This window comes from Orbicella faveolata, unplaced genomic scaffold (genome assembly GCF_042242905.1).
Source record: "Orbicella faveolata isolate gen_17 unplaced genomic scaffold, um_ofav_v1 contig_46, whole genome shotgun sequence".
NCBI lineage: Eukaryota > Metazoa > Cnidaria > Anthozoa > Scleractinia > Merulinidae > Orbicella > Orbicella faveolata.
Window position 1 is genome coordinate 75024 of NW_028301576.1, and position 26335 is coordinate 101358.

Genomic DNA, 26335 nt, shown 5'->3' on the forward strand with positions numbered 1-26335 from the left:
ATGAAAGGAGACTTTGGAGTCTGTCTTCAAGGTACCCATCCTGATCTAAGAGAAGGAACTGAGCACGATTCAAATCTTGTGAAAACGATTCACAACTCGGTGATCAAGCATGAGGCTTACCATGTATGCCATGTCACTCACCCCGAGTTTCAGCCAAATTGTTCCAACCCTGGAGAGCTGGTCAAAGTCAGCAAAAAGTACGCTAGTCTCAGACAGACGAATGTTGCAGAATCCCTCGCGGGTAAAAATCAGGGACGCCTTATAGAAAACTTCATTTGTGGTGAAGAAATTGGAACTGAAATAACTCCACGCTGTGGTAGTTGTCGTTGTGGCAAGTGCCCAACTGTTGGCCACACCTATTCGTTCAAAGAGGAACAGGAGTTAAAATTGATTCAAGAGAACCTTGAGTATGACGGTGTTAAACAGTGTTGGGTAACTAGCTATCCTTGGCTTGTGGATCCAGGAACTTTACCCAATAACTACAGTAGCGCCTTGGCTACTCTCAAGAGTACCGAGCGAACACTCAGCAAGGACGAGCGGTGGGCTGAAACTTACCAGAAGCAGATGGAGGACATGGTGGAACGAGGTGTTGCACGAAAGTTGTCTCAGAAAGAACTGCAAGAATGGAGTGGCCCTAAGTTTTACATCTCCCACCTGGCAGTGGTCAACACACGGTCACACTCCACACCTGTGCGAATCGTATTTAATTCCAGTCAAGTGTGCCAAGGAATGTCTCTTAATTCCTGTTTAGCTAAGGGACCGGACTGTTACATGAACAATCTAATTGGCATATTGTTGCGCTGGAGGGAGGAGCAGGTTGCTCTTGTGGGAGACATTCGTAAAATGTTCCACTCTATCCACTTGAAGCCCTTGGAGCAACATTGTCATCGGTTCCTGTGGCGTGATTTGAAAATTGACCAAGAACCCGATGTGTATATGATGACACGAGTCAATATGGGCGACACTCCAGCCCCGGCTATTAGCACTGAAGCTGTGTACAAGACTGCAGATATGTTTGAAACTGACAGTCCAAAGGCTGCCAACCTCCTGAAGAGATCCAGCTATGTAGATGATTTAATTGACTCTCAACCAAGTACACCTGAAGCATTGAAAATTGCTCGTGAAACAGAAGACATGCTTGCGAAGGGAGGCTTTGCAGTCAAGTGTTGGCAGTTTACTAGAGAATCAAGTCCTCGCACCGGCGAAATGTTGTCTGACAACGTTGACACACTTGTTGCACCTGATGGTACTGTACGCACGCACCCAAACATGTTGAAAGGAACTGATAGCAACCTGAGGGTATTGGGCCTTAGCTGGAATCCAGTGGAAGATACCGTGGTGTTCGAAGTCACTCTCAACTTCAGCAAGAAGAAGAAAGGAACACACACAGGCCCAAACCTCAAGAAAGCTGATTTGCCAAAAGGCCTACCACTTGTGTTGACAAGAAGAATTGTTCTGTCGCAGGTTATGATGATCTTTGATCCTCTTGGATTTGTGTGCCCCTACACTCTGCTGGGAAAGATTTACCTGCGCGAAACGTGGTCCCTAAAGCTTGGATGGGACGATCCGCTGCCAACCCACCTACGGTCCAAGTGGGTTCACTTCTTCTGTTCCCTGTTCCAGGTCGAGCAGCTTAGTTTGAATCGTTGTTTACGACCACCCGACTCTGTTGGCCGACCATGGCTTATCATCTTCAGTGATGGTAGTGACCTCGCCTATGGTTTTGCAGCCTACATCAGATGGCGCCTAAACAGCGGGGACTATTGGTGTCGACTTATCATGGCAAAGTGTCGTATCGCCCCAGTGAATAAGTTGTCTACTCCTCAGATGGAGCTAAATGCTGCTGTATTGTCCAAGCGAGGTAGAAAGGTCATAGAAAAGGAGATGAGGCTCGAATTTGAAGAGGTGTGGCAAATTGTGGACTCTGAAACTGTTTTGAGTATGATCAACAAGACCAGTACTCGCTTCAAGGTGTATGAAGGAGTTAGAATTGGAGAAATTCAAGCCGCAACGAATGTTGGACAAATTTACCATGCGCGTAAGGCGGTCTCGGCTACTCTTTCAGTCTTAAAGTGAAGTGGGGCTATATTTCGGCCCAGAAGCTCGAAAGTGAACGTTCAAAAAGTTTGGCTGTGTCCATTTCACTGAAAACCAAGGCCGTCACGAATTAGTTTAGAGTGCCCGGGACTGGGAATTATTTCCGAAGTTCCGGGAAATCGAGCCGAAGTAACCCAAAATCACGATGCGCGTAAGGCAATCTCAGCTACTCTTTCAGTCTTAAAGTGAAGTAGGGCTATGCTTCGGCCCAGAAGCTCGAAAGTGAGCGTTCAAAAAGTTATCCTGTGTCCATTTCACTGCAAACCAAAGCCATCAGGATTTAGTTTAGAGTCCGCGAAAGTGGAAAATATCCCCCAAGTTCCGCGAAATCGAGACGAAGTTGGTCAAAATCACGATGCGCGTAAGGCGGGCACGGCTACTCTTTTAGTCTTAAAGTAAAATGGGGCTATATCTCGTCCCAGAAGCTCGAAAGTGACCGTTCAAAAGGTCTTCCTGTGTCAATTTCACTGCAAACAAAGGCGAGCAGAAGTTAGGTTAGAGTCCCAGGGACTGGAAAATATCCTGTAAGTGCGGGAAAATGGGGACAAAGGTTGTCAAAATGAAGATACGCATAAGGCCGTCTCGGCTATTCGTTCAGTCTTAAAGTGAAGTGAGGCTCTACTTCGGCCCAGAAGGTCCAAAGTGAGCGTTCAAAAAAAATTGCTGTGTCCATTTCACTGCAAACCAAGGCAATCAGGAGATAGTTTAGAGTCCCCGAGACTTGAATATATCCCCTAAGTTCCGGGAAATCGCGCCAAAGTTTGTCAAACTCACGATGCGCGTAAGACGGACTCGGCTACTCTTTCAATCTTAAAGTAGAGTGGGGCTATATTTCGGCCCAGAAGCTCGAAGGTGAGCGTTCAAAATGTTTCCCTCTGTCCATTTCAATACAAACCAAGGCGATCAGGGGTTAGTTTAGAGTCCCCGGGACTAAAAAAATATCCCCCAAGTTGCGGGAAATCGAGCCGAAGTTGGTCAAAATGACGATGCGCGTAAGGCGCTCTCGCTTACTCTTTCAGTCTTTAAGTGAAGTAGGGCTATATTTGGGCCAAGAAGCTCGAAAGTGAACGTTCAAAAAGTTTTGCTGTGTCCATTTCAATGCGAACCAAGGCCATCAGGAGTTACTTTAGAGTCTGCGGGACTAAGAAATATTCCCCAAGTTCCGGGAAACCGAGCCGAAGTTTGTCAAAATCACGATGCGCGTAAGGCGGGCTCGGCTACTCTTTTAGTCTTAAAGTAAAGTGGGGCTATATCTCGTCCCAGAAGCTCGAAAATGAGCGTTCAAAAAGCCTTGCTGTGTCCAGTTTACTGCAGACCAAGGACGTCGGGGGCCAGTTTAGAGTCCCCGGGAATGGAAAAGATCCCTCAAGTTTCGGGAAATTTAGCCGAAGTTGGTCAAAATCACGACGCGCGTACGCGGTCTCGGCTACTCTTTCAGTCTTAATGTGAGGTGGGGCAATATTTCGCTCCAAAAGCTCGAAACTGAGTGTTTAAAAAGTTTTGTTGTGTCAATTTCACTGCTAACCAAGGCCATCACGAGTTAGTATAGAGATCCAGGGAGTGGAAAATATCCCCCAAATTCCGGGAAATTTAGCCCAAGTTTGTCAAAAACCGTGGGCGTAAGACGGTCTTGGCTAATCTTTCAGTCTTAAAGTGAAGTGGGGCTATATTTCAGCCCAGAAGCTCGAAAGTGAGCGTTTAAACAGCTACGCTTCGTGCATTTAACTGCAAAAAAAGGCCATCAGGAGTTATTTTCAAGTCCCCTGGACTGGAAAATATCCCCCAAATTCCGGGAAATCGAGCTGAACTTGGTCAAAATCACGATGTTTGTAACGCGGTCTCGGCTATTCTTTCAGTCTTCAAGTGAAGTGGGGCTATATTTTGGCGCAGAAGCTCGAAGATGAGCGTTCAAAAAGTTTTGCTGTGTCCATTTCATTGCAAACCAAGGCCATCAGGAATAAGTTTAGAGTCCACAGAACTGGACAATATTCCCTAAGTTCCAGCCAATCGAGCCGAAGTTGGTCAAAATCACGATGCGCGTAAGGCGGACTCGGCTCATCTTTCACTCCTCAAGTGAAGTGGGGCTATATTTGGGCCTAGAAGCTCGAAACTTTGCTTTCAAAAACTTTTGCTGTTTCCATTTCACTGCGAAACAAGGTCATCAGGACTTAGTTTAAAGTCCCCGGGACTAGAAAATATCCCCCAAGTCCCGGGAAATCAAGCCGAAGAAGGTCAAAATCACGATGCGCGTAAAGCGGTGTCGGCAACTCTTTAAGTCTTAAAGTGAAGTGGGGTTATATTTCGGCCCAGAAGGTCCAAAGTGAGCGTTCAAAAAGTTTTGCTGTGTCCATTTCACTGCAAAGCAAGGCCATCAGGAGTTAGTTTAGAGTCCCCGAGACTGGAAAATATCCCCCAAGTTCCGGAAAATCAAGCCAAAGTTGGTCAAAATCACGATGCGCGTAGGACGGTCTCAGATACTCTTTCAGGCTTAAAGTGAAGTGGGGCTATATTCGGCTCAAAAGCTTGAAGGTGAGCGTTTAAAATGTTTTGCTCTGTCCATTTCAATGCAAACCAAGGCGATCGGGAGTTAGTTTACAGTCCCTGGGACTGAAAAATATCCCACAAGTTCCGGCAAATTGAGCCAAAGTTGCTCAAAATCACGATGCGCGTAAGGCCATTTTGTCTATTTCAAATAGCTGGAAACTATACCCCAAGTTCCGGGAAATCGAGCCATAGAGGCTCAAAATCACGATGCACGTAAGGCGGTCTCGTCTACTCTTTCAGCCTTAAAATGAAATGGGCTATATTTCGGCCCAAAGGCTCGAAAGTGAGCGTTCAAAAAGTTTTCCTGTGTCCATTTTACTGCAAACCAAGGCCAAGAGGAAATACGTTAGAGTCCCCGGGACTGTAAAATATCCCCCAAGTTCCGGGAAATCAAGCGGAAGTTGGTCAAAATCACGTTGCGCGCAAGGCGGTCTCGGCTACTCTTTCAGTTTTAAAGTGAAGTGGGGCTATATTTCGACCCAGCAGCTCGAAAGTGAGCGTTGAAAAAGTTTTCCTGTGTCCATTGCTCGGCCAACCAAGGAAATCAGGAGTTAGTTTAGAGTCCCCGGCACTGGAAAATATCCCCCCAGTTCCGGGAAATGGAGCCGAACTTGGTCAAAATCACGATACGCTTAAGACGGTCTCGGCTACTCTTTAAGTCTTAAAGTGAAGTGGGGCTATGTGTTGGCCCAGAAGCTTTAAAGTGAGCGTTGAAAAAGTTTTGCCGTTTCCATTTTACTGCAAACCAAGGCAATCAGGAGTTAGTTTAAAGCTACCGGGTCTGGAAAATATCCCCCAAGTTCCGGGAAATCGAGGCGTAGTTTGTCAAAATCACGACTCGCATAAGGCGGTCTCGGCTACTCTTTCAGTCTTAAAGGGAAGTGGGGCTATATTTTGGCCCAGAAGCTCGCACAAGAGCGTTAAAAAAGTTTTCCTGTGTCCATTTCACTGCAAAGCAAGGGAATCAGGAGTTAGTTTAGAGTCCCCGGGACTGGAAAAGATCCCCCAAGTTTCGGAAAATCGAGCTTAAGTTAGTCAAAATTACGATGCGCGTAAGGCGGCCTCGGCTACTCTTTCAATCTTAAAATGAAGTGGGGCTAAACTTTTGGGCCCAGAAACTGGAAAGTCAGCGTTCAAAAAGTTTTGCTGTTTCCATTTCACTCCAAACCAAGACAAGCAGGAGTTAGTTTAGAGTCCCCGGGTCTGGAAAATATCCCCCAAGCTCCGGGAAATCAACCCGAAGTTTGTCAAAATCACCATGCGCGTAAGGCGGTCTCGGCTACCCTTTTAGTGTTAAAGTAAAGTGGGGCTATATTTTGGCCCAGAAGCTCGAAATGGAGCGTTCAAAAAGTTTTGCTGTGTCCATTTTACTGCAAACCAAGGCCATCAGGAATTAGTTTAGAGTCCTCAGAACTGGAATATATCCCCTAAGTTCCGCCAAATCGAGCCGAAGTTGCTCAAAATCAGGATGCGCGTAAGTCGGTCTCGGCTACTCTTTCAGTCTTCAAGTGAAGTGGGGCTCTATTTCGGTCCAGAAGCTCGAAAGTGTGCGTTCAAAAACTTGTGCTGTGTAAATTTTACTGCAAACCATGGCCATCAGGAGTTAGTTTAGAGTCCCCAGGACTGGAAAATATTCCCCAAGTTCCGGGAAATCGAGCAGAAGTTCATCAAAATCACGATGCGCGTAACGCGGTCTCGGCTACTGTTTCAGTCTTAAGGTGAAGTGTGGCTGTATTTCGGCCCACAAGCTCGAAAGTGAGCGTTCAAAAAGTTTTGCGGTGTCCATTTCACTGCAAACCAAGGCCATCAGGCGTTAGTTTAGAGTACGCGGAAGTAGAAAATATCCCCCCAGTTCCGGGAAATCGAGCCCAAGTTGGTCAAAATCACGATACGCGCAAGGCGCTCCCGGCTACTCTTTCAGTCTTAAAGTGAAGTTGCGCTATATTTCGGCCCAGAGGCTCGAAAGTCCGCATTCGAAAGGTTTTGGTGTGTCCATTTCACTGGAAAGCAAGGCCATCAGGAGTTAGTCTAGAGCCGTTGGGACTAGAAAATATTTCCCAAGTTCCGCCAGATCGAGCCGAAGTTGGTCAAAGTCACGATGCGCGTAAGGCGCTCTCGATTAGTCTTTCAGTGTTAAAGTGAAGTTGGGCTATAGTTCAGCCAAGAAGCTCGAAAGTGCGCGTTCAAAAAGTTTTGCTCTGTCCCTTTCACTGGAAACCAAGGCCGTCAGGAGTTACTTTAGAGTCCCCGGGAGTGGAAAATATTCTCCAAGTTCCAGGAAATCGCGCCGAAGTTGATCAAAATCACCATGCGCGTAACGGGCTCTCGGCTATTCTTTCAGTCTTAAATTTAAGTAGGGCTATATTTCGGCCCTAAAGCTCGAAGGTGAACGTTCAGAATGTTTTGCTGTGTTCATTAAATTGGAAACCAAGGTCATCGGGAGTTAGTTTAGCGTCCCCGGGACTTTAAATTATTCGCCAACCTGCGGGAAATCGAGCAAACGTGGCCCAAAATCACGATGCGCGTAAGGCGGTCTCGGCTACTCTTTCAGTCTTAAAATTAAGGGGGGCTATATTTCCACCTAGAAGCTCGAGACCGGGCGTGCGCTAATTTTACCTGTGTCCATTTCACTGACATCTTAGGCGATAAGGTGTTAGTTTAGAGTCCCTGGGACTGGAAAATATTTCCCAAACTCTGGCAGATCGAGCTAAAGTTGCTCAAAATCACGATGCGCGTAAGGCGGTCTCGGCTACTCTTTCACTCTGAAAATGAAGTGGGGCCATATTTCGGTTCTACAAGCTTGACACCGAGCGTGCGCGCCTTTTGCCTGTGTACATATCACTGAAAACTAAGTTCATCATGAGTTAGCATAGAGTCCTCGGGACTGGAAAATAATCCCCGAAGTCCGGCAAATCGAGCCAAAGATGCTCAAAATCAAGATGCGAGTAAGGCGGTCTCGGCTACTCTTTCACTCTGAAAATGAAGTGGGGCCATATTTCGGTTCTACAAGCTTGACACCGAGCGTGCGCTCCTTTTGCTTGTGTCCTTTTCACTAAGAACTAAGTCTATCAGGAGATAGTTTAGAGTCCTCGAGACTGGAAACTATCCTCCAAGTTTCGGCAAATTGAGCCATAGTTTCTTAAAATTACGATAAGCGTACGGCAGTTTCGTTTACTCTTTCAGTCTTAAAATGAAGTGGGGCTTTATTTCGACCTAGAAGCTCGACAGGGAGCGTGCGCTCCTGTTACCTGTGACCATTTTACTGAAAACTAAGGTTATCAGGAGTTAGCTTAGAGTCCCCGGGACTTGAAAATATCCCCCAAGTTTTGGCAGATCGAGCCATAGCGGCAAAAAATTTCGATGCGCTTAAGGCGGTTTCGTCTACCCTTTCAGTCTTAAAATAATGTGGGGCTAGATTTCGGCCTACAACCTGGAAACCTAGCGTGCGCTCCTTTTACCTGTGTCCATTTCACTCAAAACCAAGGCAATCAGGAGTTAGTTTAGAGCTTCCGGGACTGGAAAATATCCCCCAAACCCCGAGAAATCAAGCCGAAGTTGGAAAAATATACCATGCGCGTAAGGCGGTCTCGGCTACTCTTTCAGTCTTAAAGTGAAGTGGGGTTATATTTCGGCCCAGAAGCTCGAAAGTGAAGGTTCAAAAAGTTTGGCTGTGTCCATTTCACTGAAAACCAAAGCCATCAGGAATTAGTTTAGAGTGCCCGGGACTGGGAATTATTTCCTAAGTTCCGGGAAATCGAGCCGAAGTAACCCAAAATCACGATGCGCGTAAGGCAATCTCAGCTACTCTTTCAGTCTTAAAGTGAAGTAGGGCTATGCTTCGGCCCAGAAGCTCGAAAGTGAGCGTTCAAAAAGTTATCCTGTGTCCATTTCACTGCAAACCAAAGCCATCAGGAGTTAGTTTAGAGTCCCCGGAACTGGAAAATATCCCCCAAGTTCCGCGAAATCGAGACGAAGTTGGTCAAAATCACGATGCGCGTAAGGCGGTCTCGGCTACTCTTTCAGTCCTAAAGTGAAGTAGGGCTATATTTCTGTCCAGAAGCTCGAAAGTGAGCGTTCAAAAAGTTTTGCTCTCTCAATTTAACTGAAAACCAAGGCTATCGTGAGTTAGTTTAGAGTCCCCGGGACTGAAAAATGTCTCTTAAGTTCCGGAAACTCGAGCCGAAGTTGGTCAAAATCACGATGCTTCTAAGGCGGTCTCGGCTACTCTTTCAGTTTTAAAGTGAAGTGGAGCTATATTTCTCCCCAGAATTTCGAAAGTATGCGTTCAAAAAAATTGGCTGTGTCCATTTCACTGGAAACCAAGGCAATCAGGAATTACTTTAGAGTCCTTGGGACTGAAATATATCCCCGAAGTTTCGGAAAAGCTAGCCGAAGTTGGTTAAAACCACGGTGCGCGTAAGACGGTCTCGGCTACTCTTTGAGTCTTAAAGTGAAGTGGGGCTATATTTCGGCTCAGAAGCCTCGAAGGGGAGCGTTCAAAAAGTTTTGCTCTCTCCATTTCAATGCAAACCAAGGCAATCAGGAGTTACTTTAGAGTCACCGGTACCGGAAAATATCCCCCATTTCCCGGGAAATCGAGCCAAAGTTGGTCACAATAACGATAAGCGTAAGGCGGTCTCGGCTACTCTTTCATTCTTAAAGTGAACTGCGGCAATATTTCCGCCCAGAAGCTTGAAAGTGAGCGTTCAGAAATTATTGCTGTGTCCATTTCACTCCAAAGCAAGCCCATCAGGAGTTACTTTAGAGTCCGCGGGACTGTAAAATATCCCCCAAGTTCCCGGAAATCGAGCCGAAGTTGGTCAAAATCACGATGCGCGTAAGCCGGTCTCGGGTACTCTTTCAATCTTAAAGTAAAGTGGAGCTATATTTCGGCCCAGAAGCTCGAAAGTGAGCGTTCAAAAAGTTTTGCTGTCTCCATTTTACTGGAGACCAAGGACGTCGGGGGCCAGTTTAGAGTCCCCGGTAATGGAAAATATCCCCCAAGTTCCGGGAAATTTAGCCAAAGTTGGTCAAAATCACGACGCGTGTACGGCGGTCTCGGCTACTCTTTCAGTCCTAAAGTGAAGTGGGGCAATATTTCGGCCCAGAAGCTCGAAACTGAGTGTTTAAAAAGTTTTGCTGTGTCAATTTCACTGCAAACCAAGGCCATCAGGAGTTAGTATAGAGACCCAGGGAGTGGAAAATATCCCCCAAATTCCGGGAAATTTAGCCGAAGTTTGTCAAAATCACCAGGGCGTAAGGCGGTCTTGGCTAATCTTTCAGTCTTAAAGTAAAGTGGGGCTATATTTCGCCCCAGAAGCTCGAAAGTGAGCATTCAAAGAGTTTTCCTGTGTCAATTTCACTTCGAAGCAAAGCCATCAAGAGTTAGTTTAGAGTGCCAGGGACTGGAAAATATCCCGTAAGTGCCGAAAAATCGAGACAAAGTTTGGCAAAATAAATAAGCGCGTAAGGCCGTCTCGGCTACTCTTTTAGTGTTAAAATAAAGTGGGGCTCTATTTCGGCCCAGAAGCTCCAAAGTAAGGGTTCAAAAAAAATTGCTGTGTCCATTTCACTGGAAACCAAGGCCGTCAGGAGTTAGTTTAGTGTTCCCGGGACTGGAATATATCCCCCAGGTTCCGGGAAATCGAGCCGAAGTTAGTCAAAGTCACGATTTGCGTACGACAGACTCGGCTACCCTTACTCTTAAAAAGAAGTGGGGCTATATTTCGGCCCAGAAGCTCGAAGGTGAGTCTTCACAACGTTTTGCTCTGTCAGTTTCAATCCAAAGCAAGGCGATCAGGAGTTAGTTTAGAGTCCCCGGGACTGGAAAATATCCCCCAAGTTCCGAGATATCGATCCAAAGTTGGTCAAAATCACGATGCGCGAAACGCGATCTCGGCTATTGTTTCAGTCTTAAAGTGAAGTGGGGCTATATTTCGGCGCAGAAGCTCCAAAGTGACCGTTTAAAAAGTTACGCTTTGTGCATTTAACTGCAAACAAAGGCCATCAGGAGTTAGTTTGAAGTCCCCCGGACTGGAAAATATCCGCCAAGTTCCGGGAAATCGAGCTGAAGTTTGTCAAAATCACGATGCCTGTAAGGCGGTCTCCGCTACTCTTTCAGTCTTAAAGTGAAGTGGGGCTATATTTCGGCCCAGAAGCTGCAAAGTGATCGTTAAAAAAGCTATGCTCTGTGCATTTCACTGCAAACCAAGGCCATCGGGAGTTAGTTTAGAGTCCCCCGGACTGGAAAATATCGCCCAAGTTCCGGCAAATCGAGCTGAACTTTGTCAAAATCACGATGCGCGTAAGGCGGTCTTGGCTACTATTTCAGGGTTAAAGTGAAGTGGGCTTCTATTTAAGCCCACAAGCTAGAAGGTGAGTGTTAAAAAAGTTCTGCTCTGTCCATTCCTCCGAAAACCAAGACCATAAGGAGTTAATTTAGAGCTCGCGGGACTCGAATATATCCGCCCAGCTCCGGGAAATCGACCCGAAGTTGGTCAAAATCACGATTCGCGCAAGACGGTTTCGGCTACTCTTTCAGTCTTAAAGTAAAATGGGCTATGTTTCGGGCCAGAAGCTCGAAAGTGAGCGTTCAAAAAGTTTGGCTGTGTCCATTTCAATGCAAACCAAGACGATCAGGAGTTAGTTTAGAGTCTCCGGGACTGGAAAATATCCCCCAAATTCCGGGAAATCGAGCCGAAGTTGGTCAAAATCACGATGCGCGCAAGGCGGCCTCAGCTATTCTTTCAGTCTTAAAGGGAAGTTGGGCTATATTTTAGGCCCGAAGCTCGAAGATAAGCGTTCAAAAAGTTTTGCTGTGTCCATTTCACTGCAAACCAAGGCCATCAGGAATAAGTTTAGAGTCCACAGAACTGGAAAATACTCCCTAATATCCGGCAAATCGAGCCGAAGTTGGTCAAAATCACAATGCATGTAAGGCGGACTCGGCTCATCTTTCACTCTTCAAGTGAAGTGGGGCTATAGATCGGCCTAGAAGCTCGAAACTTTTCTTTCAAAAAGTTTGGCTGTTTCAATTTCACTGCAAAACAAGGCCATCCGGACTTAGTTTAGACTCCCCGGGACTAGAAAATATCCCCCAAGTCCCGCGAAATCAAGGCGAAGATGGTCAAAATCACGATGCGCGTAAGGCGGTGTCGGCTACTCTTTAAGTCTTAAAGTGAAGTGGGGCTATGTTTCGGCCCAGAAGCTCGAATGGAAGCGTTCAAAAAGTTTTCCTGTGTCCATTTCACTGCAAACCCAGGCCATCAGCAGTTAGTTTAGAGTCCCCGGGACTGGAATATATCCCCCAAGTTCCGGGAAATCGAGCCAAATTTGGTCAAAATCACCATGCGCATAAGCCGGTCTCGGCTACTCTATCAGTCTTAAAGTAAAGTTGGGCTATATTTTGTTCCAGAAACTCACAAGTGAGCGTTTAAAAAGTTCTGCTAAGTCCACTTCACTGCAAACCACGACAATGAGGAGTTGGTTTAGAAATCCCGGGACTGGAAAATATCCTCGAAGCTGCGGGAAATCGAGCCGAAGTTGGTGAAAATCACGATGCGCGGAAGGCGTTCTTTGCTACTCTTTCCGTCTTAAAGTGAAGTGGGGCTATATTTCGGCCTAGAAGCTCGACACCGAGCGAGCGCTCCTTTTATCTGTGTCCATTTTAGTAAACATTAAGGCCATCAGAAGTTAGTTTAGAGTCCCCGGGACTGTAAAATATCAACCAAAATCCGGCAAATCAACCAAAGTTGCTGAAAATCACGATGTGCGTAAGAGTTTATGCTACTCTTACCGTTTTAAATTAAAGTGGGGCTATATTTCGGTCTAGAAGCTCCACACCTAGCGTCCGCTTCGTTTACCTCTGTCCTTTTCACTTAATAATACGGCATTCAGGAGTTAGTATAGAGTCCCCGGGACTGAAGAATATCCCCCTAGTCCCCGCAAATCCAGCCAAAGATGCTCAAAAATCACCATTCGCGTAAGGCGGTCTCGGCTACTCTTTTAGTCTTAAAATGAAGTGGGGCTATATTTCGGCCTAGAAGCTCGACACCTAGCTTGCGCTTCTTTAACCTGTGTCCATTTCAGCAAAAAATAAAGACATCAGGGTTTAGTTTAGAGATTCCGGCACTGGAAAATATCCCCCAAATTCCGGAAAATCGAGCCGAAGTTGATCAAAATCACGATGCGCGTAAGGCGGTCTCGGCTACTCTTTCAGTCTTGAAGTGAAGTGAAGTGGGGCTACATTGCTGCCCAAGAGCTTGAAAGTGAACATTTAAAAAGTTTTGTCCTGTCTATTTCACGTCAAACGAAGGCCATCAGGAGTTAATTTAGAGTTTCCGGGAGTAGAAAATATCGCCCAACTTCCTGGCAATCGAGCCGAGGTTGGTTAAAATCACCATGCCCGTGAGGCGGTCTCGGCTACTCTTTCAGTCTTAAAGTGAAGTGGGGCAATATTTCGGCCCAGAAGCTCTAAAGTGAGTGTTTAAAAAGGTTTTGCTGTGTCAATTTCACTGCAAACCAAAGCCATCAGGAATTAGTTTAGAGACCCAGGGAGTGGAAAATATCCCCCAAATTCCGGCAAATTTAGCCGAAGTTGGTCAAAATCACCATGTGCGTAAGGCGGTCTTGGCTAATCTTTCAGTCTTAAAGGGAAGTGGGGCTATATTTCTGCAGAGAAGCGCGAGAGTGACCGTTCAAAAGGTCTTCCTGTGTCAATTTCACTGCAAACAAAGGCGAGCAGAAGTTAGGTTAGAGTCCCAGGGACTGGAAAATATCCTGTAAGTGCGGGAAAATGGGGACAAAGGTTGTCAAAATGAAGATACGCGTAAGGCCGTCTCGGCTATTCGTTCAGTCTTAAAGTGAAGTGAGGCTCTACTTCGGCCCAGAAGGTCCAAAGTGAGCGTTCAAAAAAAATTGCTGTGTCCATTTTACCGCAAACCAAGGCAATCAGGAGATAGTTTAGAGTCCCCGAGACTTGAATATATCCCCTAAGTTCCGGGAAATCGAGCCAAAGTTTGTCAAACTCCCGATGCGCGTAAGACGGACTCGGCTACTCTTTCAATCTTAAAGTAGAGTGGGCCTATATTTCGGCCCCGAAGCTCGAAGGTGAGCGTTCAAAATGTTTTCCTCTGTCCATTTCAATACAAACCAAGGCGATCAGGGGTTAGTTTAGAGTCCTCGGGACTGGAAACTACCCCGCAAGTTCCTAGAAATCGATACGAAGTTGGTCAAAATCACGATGCGCGTAAGGCGGTCTCGGCTACTCTTTCAGTCTTAAAGTGAAGTGTGGCTATATTTCGGCAAAGAAGGTCGAAAGTGAGCGTTGAAAAAGTTATGCTGTGCCCAATTCACTGCAAAGCAAGGCAATCAGGTGTTAGTTTAGCGTCCAGCGGATTTGAAAATATCCCCCAAGTTCCGGGAAATCGAGCCTAAGCTAGTCAAAATCACGATGCGCGTAAGGCGGTCTGGGCTACTCTTAAAGTCTTAAAGTGAAGTGGGGCTATATTTGGGCGCAGAAGCTCGAAGGTGAGCGTTCAAAATGTTTTCCTATGTCCATTTCAATGCAAACCAAGGCCATCAGGAGTTAGTTTAGAGTCCCCGGGACTAAAAAAATATCCCCCAAGTTGCGGGAAATCGAGCCGAAGTTGTTCAAAATCACGATGCGCGTAAGGCGCTCTCGCTTACTCTTTGAGTCTTTAAGAATGGCTGACTGTTAGGATCGAGAAACGCCGGTCAACGTCCCATTTGACAAATCGCTCATATTTTGCCCAAAGATACCCTTAGGTGACCTAATTCTAAAAATCATATTTAAAGGTTCCACCGAATTTTTATTTTTCAGAAATTCGCGAAAATTTGAAAGCGCGGTCAAAGTGCGGTTTTTCGTGTAATAAAATGACCGAAATAAGGTGCGAGGACGAAGCGCTGCTAAAGTCTTAAAATAAACTCAATTGACTTCAAACTTCACATAAATGTGGAACAACCACTCTAATTTATTCCTCGCTTTAAACTAATCTCAGATATGTTGATATAGTGGTTTTCCGAACCATTTTAAAAACAGCTATGAAGCGTGTGAAAAATAACGGCAAAATATAGGTCATGTTTAACAGCATAAAAATGCATCTGGTACCTCACTTTCCGATTATTTTACTTCGCAGCCTTAAAATATCATTGTTAAAGATATACCATGCCAAGTTTCATGCTCGAACTCGCAGTATTTCCCTTTGTGAAGAACGAAAATCTATGTCAATGTGTCGGGCGCAAATAACACAATAATTATGCACGAACCAGAGACAAATCAATTTCAATGGCGAAAGTAAAAGGCTATCATTAATTAGAATCCCCTCAATTCACTGCTATCAGTAGAAACATAATGTCCACTGCATAAAAACTGTTTTTAGACGTTTTCGAACCATTGCGCGTTAACTTTGTATAATTTCGTGTCCGCCGTCATGTCTGGTTTGTCATCGCGTGTATTTCCTTAATGTCAACAACACTTGAATGGTTGTCATAACAAACGCAAGAGATTTCCTGGAACCTTAATGTTTTCGATTCACCAAAACGCTTTAAGTTCGTTAAGACACAATAATGGGTCAACTTGGAATGCTTTTTAGCATCAAGGACGTTAAAGGACTGTAAATTAATCGAGTTGAAATATCTTGAAGCAAATCAAAATCGCGCCCTTATTCTAAGTTGATAAACAGCCGATCTCCGTTCAAGTTCAAGAAGTCGAGAGGTTAATCCGGCAATGTATTACCGGTACAACAACAAAATCAAACCGAGCTCATCAAAAGTGTAAGTTTAAAAGTGTAGTGGCAAGTTCCAAATAAATTTCGCCTATATAAATTGGAAGCAAGATGTGAAACGGTCTGACGCGAAACAAACAAACAAAATATTAATACGACTAATTTAACCTCGAAAATGTTACAGAAAACATACCTAAAAGCCGTCGATTCCCCTCGATACCACTCCGCATTGCCTTAAAGAGCCCAAGCTTTCTGCTGTAAGAATCAGGGGCCTCATGAATCTGTATTTATTATATCGGCAACCATGCTGCGTGGCTGATATTCGAGACTCAGTAAAAGTTGTCACACAACCGTACGAGCAGCCCAGTCACGCTTTCACTGCTCTTGCGCAAATGTTCAACATTTCGCAATTTACATAAACCGACTACAAGTTTAAAGTAGTGACAGTAGATTGAAATGCGCTTTTTAAAGCTGTCCTATCGAGGAACAATTATTTCTTGTTTTTGAATGGCTCTTAGTTGTAGCTACAGTCGGGGAGGGTGGGAGAGGGTTTCCTGGAAATTTCGGATATCTGTATGCCGTGGGAGATTAAGTGGTCTCCAGCTCTTAACGCCAACACTGAAACACTAGATGATTCTCGAAGTATCACAGGGGTCACTAAGCTAAATAATTTTGAGTGTAGCTCCGCTGAGTCAATTAACCGTTGGCGTGCATATTGCATTGACCGTGAACAGGTGGGAAAACAGTTAAACCGGAAAAGCCTGTTGCACATTGTAATTTAGCGTTGTCCAACACGCAGTCGGTCTGGTTGAAATGTTAATCGTATTTGAGAGAATCTCAAGTTTTCTTTCGACACATAGTGGGGTGACATACTACTAGATGGGCGTGGCCGGGAGCCACGGAGCTACACTCAATTATTTAGCTTAGTGACCCGTGTGATACTTCGAGAATCATCTAGTGTTTCAGTGTTGGCGTAAAGAGCTGGAGACCACTTAATCTTCCACGGCATACAGATATCCGAAATTTCCAGGAAACCCTCTCCCACCCTCCCCGACTGTAGCTACAACTAAGAGCCATTCAAAAACAAGAAATAATTGTTCCTCGATAGGACAGCTTTAAAAAGCGCATTTCAATCTACTGTCACTACTTTAAACTTGTAGTCGGTTTATGTAAATTGCGAAATGTTGAACATTTGCGCAAGAGCAGTGAAAGCGTGACTGGGCTGCTCGTACGGTTGTGTGACAACTTTTACTGAGTCTCGAATATCAGCCACGCAGCATGGTTGCCGATATAATAAATACAGATTCATGAGGCCCCTGATTCTTACAGCAGAAAGCTTGGGCTCTTTAAGGCAATGCGGAGTGGTATCGAGGGGAATCGACGGCTTTTAGGTATGTTTTCTGTAACATTTTCGAGGTTAAATTAGTCGTATTAATATTTTGTTTGTTTGTTTCGCGTCAGACCGTTTCACATCTTGCTTCCAATTTATATAGGCGAAATTTATTTGGAACTTGCCACTACACTTTTAAACTTACACTTTTGATGAGCTCGGTTTGATTTTGTTGTTGTACCGGTAATACATTGCCGGATTAACCTCTCGACTTCTTGAACTTGAACGGAGATCGGCTGTTTATCAACTTAGAATAAGGGCGCGATTTTGATTTGCTTCAAGATATTTCAACTCGATTAATTTACAGTCCTTTAACGTCCTTGATGCTAAAAAGCATTCCAAGTTGACCCATTATTGTGTCTTAACGAACTTAAAGCGTTTTGGTGAATCGAAAACATTAAGGTTCCAGGAAATCTCTTGCGTTTGTTATGACAACCATTCAAGTGTTGTTGACATTAAGGAAATACACGCGATGACAAACCAGACATGACGGCGGACACGAAATTATACAAAGTTAACGCGCAATGGTTCGAAAACGTCTAAAAACAGTTTTTATGCAGTGGACATTATGTTTCTACTGATAGCAGTGAATTGAGGGGATTCTAATTAATGATAGCCTTTTACTTTCGCCATTGAAATTGATTTGTCTCTGGTTCGTGCATAATTATTGTGTTATTTGCGCCCGACACATTGACATAGATTTTCGTTCTTCACAAAGGGAAATACTGCGAGTTCGAGCATGAAACTTGGCATGGTATATCTTTAACAATGATATTTTAAGGCTGCGAAGTAAAATAATCGGAAAGTGAGGTACCAGATGCATTTTTATGCTGTTAAACATGACCTATATTTTGCCGTTATTTTTCACACGCTTCATAGCTGTTTTTAAAATGGTTCGGAAAACCACTATATCAACATATCTGAGATTAGTTTAAAGCGAGGAATAAATTAGAGTGGTTGTTCCACATTTATGTGAAGTTTGAAGTCAATTGAGTTTATTTTAAGACTTTAGCAGCGCTTCGTCCTCGCACCTTATTTCGGTCATTTTATTACACGAAAAACCGCACTTTGACCGCGCTTTCAAATTTTCGCGAATTTCTGAAAAATAAAAATTCGGTGGAACCTTTAAATATGATTTTTAGAATTAGGTCACCTAAGGGTATCTTTGGGCAAAATATGAGCGATTTGTCAAATGGGACGTTGACCGGCGTTTCTCGATCCTAACAGTCAGCCATTCTTAAGTGAAGTGAGGCTATATTTGGGCCAAGAAGCTCGAAAGTGAACGTTCAAAAAGTTTTGCTGTGTCCATTTCAATGCGAACCAAGGCCATCAGGAGTTACTTTAGAGTCCGCGGGACTAAAAAATATTCCCCAAGTTCCGGGAAATCGAGCCGAAGTTGGTCAAAATCACGATGCGCGTAAGGCGGGCTCGGCTACTCTTTTAGTCTTAAAGTAAAGTGGGGCTATATCTCGTCCCAGAAGCTCGAAAATGAGCGTTCAAAAAGCCTTGCTCTGTCCAGTTTACTGCAGACCAAGGACGTCGGGGGTCAGTTTAGAGTCCCCGGGAATGGAAAATATCCCCCAAGTTCCGGGAAATTTAGCCGAAGTTGGTCAAAATCACGACGCGCTTACGCGGTCTCGGCTACTCTTTCAGTCTTAAAGTGAAGTGGGGCAATATTTCGGCCCAGAAGCTCGAAACTGAGTGTTTAAAAAGTTTTGCTGTGTCAACTTCACTGCAAACCAAGGCCATCAGGAGTTAGTAGAGAGACCCAGGGAGTGGAAAATATCCCCCAAATTCCGAGAAATTTAGCCTAAGTTTGTGAAAATCACCATGGGCGTAAGACGGTCTTGGCTAATCTTTCAGTCTTAAAGTGAAGTGGGGCTATATTTCGCCCCAGAAGCTCGAAAGTGAGCGTTCAAAAAGTTTTCCCTTGTCAAGTTCACTTCAAACCAAGGTGATCAGGAGTTAGTTTAGGGTTCCCAGGACTGGAAAATATCCCCCAAGTTCCGGGATATCGGTCCGAAGTTGGTCAAAATCACGATTCGCGAAACGCGGGTCGGCTATTGTTGCAGTCTTAAAGTGAAGTGGGGCTATATTTCAGCCCAGAAGCTCGAAAGTGACCGTTTTAAAGGTTACGCTTCGTGCATTTACCTGCAAAAAAAGGCCATCAGGAGAGTTTAAAGTCCCCCGGACTGGAAAATATCCCCCAAGTTCCAGGAAATCGAACAAGCAAAACAAGGTCATCAGGACTTAGTTTATAGTCCCCGGGACAAGAAAATATCCCCCAAGTCCCGGGAAATCAAGCCGAAGATGGTCAAAATCACGATTCGCATAAAGCGGTCTCGGCAACTCTTTAAGTCTTAAAGTAAAGTGGGGTTATATTTCGGCCCAGAAGGTCCAAAGTGAGCGTTCAAAAAGTTTTGCTGTGTCCATGTCACTGCAAAGCAAGGCCATCAGGAGTTAGTTTAGAGTGCCCGGGACTGGAAAATATTCCCCAAGTTACGGAAAATCAAGCCAAAGTTGGTCAAAATCACGATGCGGGTAAGACGGTCTCGGCTACTCTTTCAGGCTTAAAGTGAAGTGGGGCTATATTCGGCTCAGAAGCTTGAAGGTGAGCGTTTAAAATGTTTTGCTCTGTCCATTTCAATGCAAACCAAGGCAATCGGGAGTTAGCTTACAGTCCCTGGGACTGAAAAATATCCCACAAGTTCCGGCAAATTGAGCCAAACTTGCTCAAAATCACGATACGCGTAAGGCCGTTTCGTCTATTTTTTCAGTCTTAAAATGAAGTGGGGCTATATTTCGACCTAGAAGCTCGGCACCGAGCGTGCGCAAATTTAATCTGTGTCGATTTCACTGAAAACTAAGGCAATCAGGAGTTAGTTTAGAGCTCCCAAAGCTGGAAACTATCCCCCAAGCTCCGGGAAATCGAGCCATAGAGGCTCAAAATCACGATGCGCGTAAGGCGGTCTCGTCTACTCTTTCAGCCTTAAAATGAAATGGGCTATATTTCGGCCCAAAGGCTCGAAAGTGAGCGTTCAAAAAGTTTTCCTGTGTCCATTTCACTACAAACCAAGGCCAGGAGGAAATACGTTAGAGTCCCCGGGACTGTAAAATATCCCCCAAGTTCCGGGAAATCAAGCGGAAGTTGGTCAAAATCACGTTGCGCGCAAGGCGGTCTCGGCTACTCTTTCAGTTTTAAAGTGAAGTGGGGCTATATTTCGACCCAGCAGCTCGAAAGTGAGCGTTGAAAAAGTTTTCCTGTGTCCATTGCTCGGCCAACCAAGGCAATCACAAGTTAGTTTAGAGTCCCTGGGACTGGAAAATATCCCCCCAGTTCCGGGAAATGGAGGCGAACTTGGTCAAAATCACGATGCGCTTAAGACGGTCTCGGCTACTCTTTAAGTCTTAAAGTGAAGTGGGGCTATGTGTTGGCCCAGAAGCTTTAAAGTGAGCGTTGAAAAAGTTTTGCCGTTTCCATTTTACTGCAAACCAAGGCAATCAGGAGTTAGTTTAAAGTTCCCAGGTCTGGAAAATATCCCCCAAGTTCCGGGAAATCGAGGCGTAGTTTGTCAAAATCACGACTCGCATAAGGCGGTCTCGGCTACTCTTTCAGTCTTAAAGTGAAGTGTGGCTATATTTTGGCCCAGAAGCTCGCACAAGAGCGTTAAAAAAGTTTTCCTGTGTCCATTTCACTGCAAAGCAAGGCCATCAGGAGTTAGTTTAGAGTCCCCGGGACTGGAAAATATCCCCCAAGTTCCGGGAAATCAACCCGAAGTTTGTCAAAATCACGATGCGCGTAAGGCGGTCTCGGCTACCCTTTTAGTGTTAAAGTAAAGTGGGGCTATATTTTGGTCCAGAAGCTCCAAATTGAGCGTTCAAAAAGTTTTGCTGTGTCCATTTTACTGCAAACCAAGGCCATCAGGAATTAGTTTAGAGTCCTCAGAACTGGAATATATCCCCTAAGTTCCGGCAAATCGAGCCGAAGTTGCTCAAAATCAGGATGCGCGTAAGTCGGTCTCGGCTACTCTTTCAGTCTTCAAGTGAAGTGGGGCTCTATTTCGGTCCAGAACCTCGAAAGTGTGCGTTCAAAAACTTGTGCTGTGTAAATTTCACTGCAAACCATGGCCATCAGGAGTTAGTTTAGAGTCCTCGGGACTGGAAAATATTCCCCAAGTTCCGGGAAATCGAGCCCAAGTTGATCAAAATCACGATGCGCGTAGCGCTGTCTCGACTACTGTTTCAGTCTTAAAGTGAAGTGTGGCTGTATTTCGGCCCACAAGCTCGAAAGTGAGCGTTCAAAAAGTTTTGCTGTGTCAATTTCACTGCAAACCAAGGCCATCAGGGGTTAGTTTAGAGTACGCGGAAGTAGAAAATATCCCCCCAGTTCCGGGAAATCGAGCCCAAGTTGGTCAAAATCACGATGCGTGCAAGGCGGTCTCGGCCACTCTTTCAGTCTTAAAGTGAGGTTGCGCTATATTTCGGCCCAGAGGCTCGAAAGTGCGCACTCGAAAAGTTTTGCTGTGTCCCCTTCACTGCAAAGCAAGGCCATCAGGAGTTAGTTTAGAGCCCTTGGGACTAGAAAATATTTGCCAAGTTCCGCCAGATCGAGCCGAATTTGGTCAAAGTCACGATGCGCTTAAGGCGCTCTCGGTTAGTCTTTCAGTGTTAAAGTGAAGTTGGGCTATAGTTCGGCCAAGAAGCTCGAAAGTGCGCGTTCAAAAGTTTTGCTCTGTCCCTTTCACTGGAAACCAAGGCCGTCAGGAGTTAGTTAAGAGTCCCTGGGAGTGGGAAATATTCTGCAAGTTCCAGGAAATCGCGCCGAAGTTGATCAAAATCACCATGCGCGTAACGGGCTCTCGGCTATTCTTTTAGTCTTAAATTTAAGTAGGGCTATATTTCGGCCCTAAAGCTCGAAGGTGAGCGTTCAGAATGTTTTGCTGTGTTCATTAAACTGGAAACCAAGGTCATCGGGAGTTAGTTTAGCGTCCCCGGGACTTTAAATTATTCGCCAACTTGCGGGAAATCAAGCAAAAGTGGCCCAAAATCACAATGCGCGTAAGGCGGTCTCGGCTACTCTTTCAGTCTTAAAATGAAGTGGGGCTATATTTCGGCCGAGAAGCTCGACACCGAGCGTGCGCTCCTTTTGCCTGTGTACATATCACTGAAAACTAAGTTCATCATGAGTTAGCATAGAGTCCTCGGGACTGGAAAATATTCCCCGAAGTCCGGCAAATCGAGCCAAAGATGCTCAAAATCAAGATGCGAGTAAGGCGGTCTCGGCTACTCTTTCACTCTGAAAATGAAGTGGGGCCATATTTCGGTTCTACAAGCTTGACACCGAGCGTGCGCTCCTTTTGCCTGTGTTTTTTTTTACTAAGAACTAAGTCCATCAGGAGATAGTTTAGAGTTCTCGAGACTGGAAACTATCCTCCAAGTTTCGGCAAATTGAGCCATAGTTTCTTAAAATTACGATAAGCGTACGGCAGTTTCGTTTACTCTTTCAGTCTCAAAATGAAGTGGGGCTTTATTTCGACCTAGAAGCTCGACAGGGAGCGTGCGCTCCTGTTACCTGTGACCATTTTACTGAAAACTAAGGTTATCAGGAGTTAGCTTAGAGTCCCCGGGACTGGAAAATATCCCCCAAGTTTTGGCAGATCGAGCCATAGTGGCTAAAAATTTCGATGCGCTTAAGGCGGTTTCGTCTACCCTTTCAGTCTAAAAATAAAGTGGGGCTAGATTTCGGCCTACAACCTGGAAACCTAGCGTGCGCTCCTTTTACCTGTGTCCATTTCACTCAAAACCAAGGCAATCAGGAGTTAGTTTAGAGCTTCCGGGACTGGAAAATATCCCCCAAACCCCGAGAAATCAAGCCTAAGTTGGACAAATTTACCATGCGCGTAAGGCGGTCTCGGCTACTCTTTCAGTCTTAAAGTGAAGTGGAGCTATATTTCGGCCCAGAAGCTCGAAAATGAACGTTCAAAAAGTTTGGCTGTTGCCATTTCACTGAAAACCAAGGCCATCAGGAATTAGTTTAGAGTGCCCGGGACTGGGAATTATTTCCCAAGTTCCGGGAAATCGAGCCGAAGTAACCCAAAATCACGATGCGCGTAAGGCAATCTCAGCTACTCTTTCAGTCTTAAAGTGAAGTAGGGCTATGCTTCGGCCCAGAAGCTCGAAAGTGAGCCTTCAAAAAGTTATCCTGTGTCCATTTCACTGCAAACCAAAGCCATCAGGAGTTAGTTTACAGTCCCCGGAACTGGAAAATATCCCCCAAGTTCTGCGAAATCGAGCCGAAGTTGGTCAAAATCACGATGCGTGTAAGGCGGTCTCGGCTACTCTTTCACTCTGAAAATGAAGTGGGGCCATGTTTCGGTCCAGAAGCTCGAAAGTGAGCGTTCAAAAAGTTTTCCTCTCTCAATTTAACTGAAAACCAAGGCTATCGTGAGTTATTTTAGAGTCCCCTGGACTGAAAAATATCTCTTAAGTTCCGGAAACTCGAGCCGAAGGTTGTCAAAATCACGATGCGCCTAAGGCGGTCTCGGCTACTCTATCAGTTTTAAAGTGAAGTGGGGCTATATTTCTCCCCCGAATTTCGAACGTATGCGTTCAAAAAAATTGGCTGTGTCCATTTCACTGCAAACCAAAGCCATCAGGAATTACTTTAGAGTCCTTGGGACTTGAATATATCCCCGAAGTTTTGGGAAATCTGGCCGAAGTTGGTCAAAACCACGATGCGCGTAAGGCGGTCTCGGCTACTCTTTCAGTCTTAAAATTAAGAGGGGCTTCTATTTAAGCCCACAAGCTAGAAGGTGAGTGTTAAAAGAGTTCCGCTCTGTCCATATCTGCGAAAACCAAGACCATAAGGAGTTAATTTAGAGCTCGCGGGCCTCGAATATATCCGTCAAGCTCCGGGAAATCGACCCGAAGTTGGTCAAAATCACGATTCGCGCAAGACGGTTTCGGCTACTCTTTCAGTCTTAAAGTAAAGTGGGCTATATTTCGGGCCAGAAGCTCGAAAGTGAGCGTTCAAAAAGTTTGGCTGTGTCGATTTCAATGCAAACCAAGACGATCAGGAGTTAGTTTAGAGTCTCCGGGACTGGAAAATATCCCCCAAATTCCGGGAAATCGAGCCGAAGTTGGTCAAAATCACGATGCGCGCAAGGCGGTCTCAGCTATTCTTTCAGTCTTAAAGGGAAGTTGGGCTATATTTTAGGCCAGAAGCTCGAAGATAAGCGTTGAAAAAGGTTTTGCTGTGTCCATTTCACTGCAAACCAAGGCCATCAGGCATAAGTTTAGAGTCCACAGAACTGGAAAATAGTCCCTAATTTCCGGCAAATCGAGCCGAAGTTGGTCAAAATCACGATGCGCGTAAGGCGGACTCGGCTCATCTTTCACTCTTCAAGTGAAGTGGGGCTATAGATCGGCCTAGAAGCTCGAAACTTTGCTTTTAAAAAGTTTGGCTGTTTCAATTTCACAGCAAAACAAGGCCATCCGGACTTAGTTTAGAGTCCCCGGGACTAGAAAATATCCCCCAAGTCCCGCGAAATCAAGGCGAAGATGGTCAAAATCACGATGCGCGTAAGGCGGTGTCGGCTACTCTTTAAGTCTTAAAGTGAAGTGGGGCTATGTTTCCGCCCAGAAGCTCGAATGGAAGCCTTCAAAAAGTTTCCCTCTGTGCATTTCACTGCAAAGCAAGGCCATCAGGACTTAGTTTAGAGTCCCTGGGACTGGAATATATCCCCCAAGTTCCGGGAAATCGAGCCAAATTTGGTCAAAATCACCATGCGCGTAAGCCGGTCTCGGCGACTCTATCAGTCTTAAAGTAAAGTTGGGCCATATTTTGTTCCAGAAACTCACAAGTGAGCGTTTAAAAAGTTCTGCTAAGTCCACTTCACTGCAAACCACGACAATGAGGAGTTAGTTTAGAAATCCCGGGAATGGAAAATATCCTGGAAGCTGCGGGAAATCGAGCCGAAGTTGGTGAAAATCACGATGCGCGGAAGGCGTTCTTTGCTACTCTTTCCGTCTTAAAGTGAAGTGGGGCTATATTTCGGCCTAGAAGCTCGACACCGAGCGAGCGCTCCTTTTATCTGTGTCCATGTTAGTAAACATTAAGGCCATCAGAAGTTAGTTTAGAGTCCCCGGGACTGTAAAATATCAACCAAAATCCGGCAAATCAACCAAAGTTGCTGAAAATCACGATGTGCGTAAGAGTTTATGCTACTCTTACCGTTTTAAATTAAAGTGGCGCTATATTTCGGCCTAGAAGCTCCACAGCTAGCGTCCGCTTCGTTTACCTCTGTCCTTTTCACTTAATAATACGGCATTCAGGAGTTAGTATAGAGTCCCCGGGACTGAAGAATATCCCCCTAGTCCCCGCAAATCCAGCCAAAGATGCTCAAAAATCACCATTCGCGTAAGGCGGTCTCGGCTACTCTTTTAGTCTTAAAATGAAGTGGGGCTATATTTCGGCCTAGAAGCTCGACACCTAGCTTGCGCTTCTTTAACCTGTGTCCATTTCAGCAAAAAATAAAGACATCAAGGTTTAGTGTAGAGATTCCGGCACTGGAAAATATCCCCCAATTTCCGCAAAATCGAGCCGAAGTTGATCAAAATCACGATGTGCGTAAGGCGGTCTCGGCTACTCTTTCAGTTTTGAAGTGAAGTGGGGCCACATTGCTGCCCAAGAGCTTGAAAGTGAGCGTTTAAAAAGTTTTGCTCTGTCTATTTCACTGGAAACGAAGGCCATTAGGAATTAATTTAGAGTTTCCGGGAGTAGAAAATATCGCCCAACTTCCTGGCAATCGAGCCGAGGTTGGTTAAAATCACCATGCCCGTGAGGCGGTCTCGGCTACTCTTTCAGTCTTAAAGTGAAGTGGGGCAATATTTCGGCCCAGAAGCTCTAAAGTGAGTGTTTAAAAAGGTTTTGCTGTGTCAATTTCACTGCAAACCAAGGCCATCAGGAATTAGTTTAGAGACCCAGGGAGTGGAAAATATCCCCCAAATTCCGGGAAATGTAGCCGAAGTTGGTCAAAATCGCCATGTGCGTAAGGCGGTCTCGACTACTCTTTCAGTCTTAAAGTGAAGTGGGGCTATATTTCTGACCAGAAGCTCGAAAGTGACCGTTCAAAAGGTCTTCCTGTGTCAATTTCACTGCAAACAAACGCAAGCAGAAGTTAGGTTCGAGTCCCAGGGACTGGAAAATATCCTGTAAGTGCGGGAAAATGGGGACAAAGGTTGTCAAAATGAAGATACGCGTAAGGCGGTGTCGGCTATTCCTTCAGTCTTAAAGTGAAGTGAGGCTCTACTTCGGCCCAGAAGGTCCAAAGTGAGCGTTCAAAAAAAATTGCTGTGTCCATTTTACCGCAAACCAAGGCAATCAGGAGATAGTTTAGAGTCCCCGAGACTTGAATATATCCCCTAAGTTCCGGGAAATCGAGCCAAAGTTTGTCAAACTCCCGATGCGCGTAAGACGGACTCGGCTACTCTTTCAATCTTAAAGTAGAGTGGGCCTATATTTCGGCCCAGAAGCTCGAAGGTGAGCGTTCAACATGTT

General features: G+C 45.2%; 1 protein-coding gene across 1 annotated transcript in view; it reads left to right on the plus strand.

The window, feature by feature from the left end:
- Positions 1 to 26335, plus strand: part of LOC149097819 (uncharacterized) — a 66157-nt gene continuing 39822 nt past the window's right edge. Inside the window, exon 1 of the mRNA XM_089277967.1 lies at positions 1 to 2038. Coding sequence (XP_089134093.1) covers positions 1 to 2038 — 2038 coding nt within the window. The remainder of the gene's footprint in view (positions 2039 to 26335) is intronic.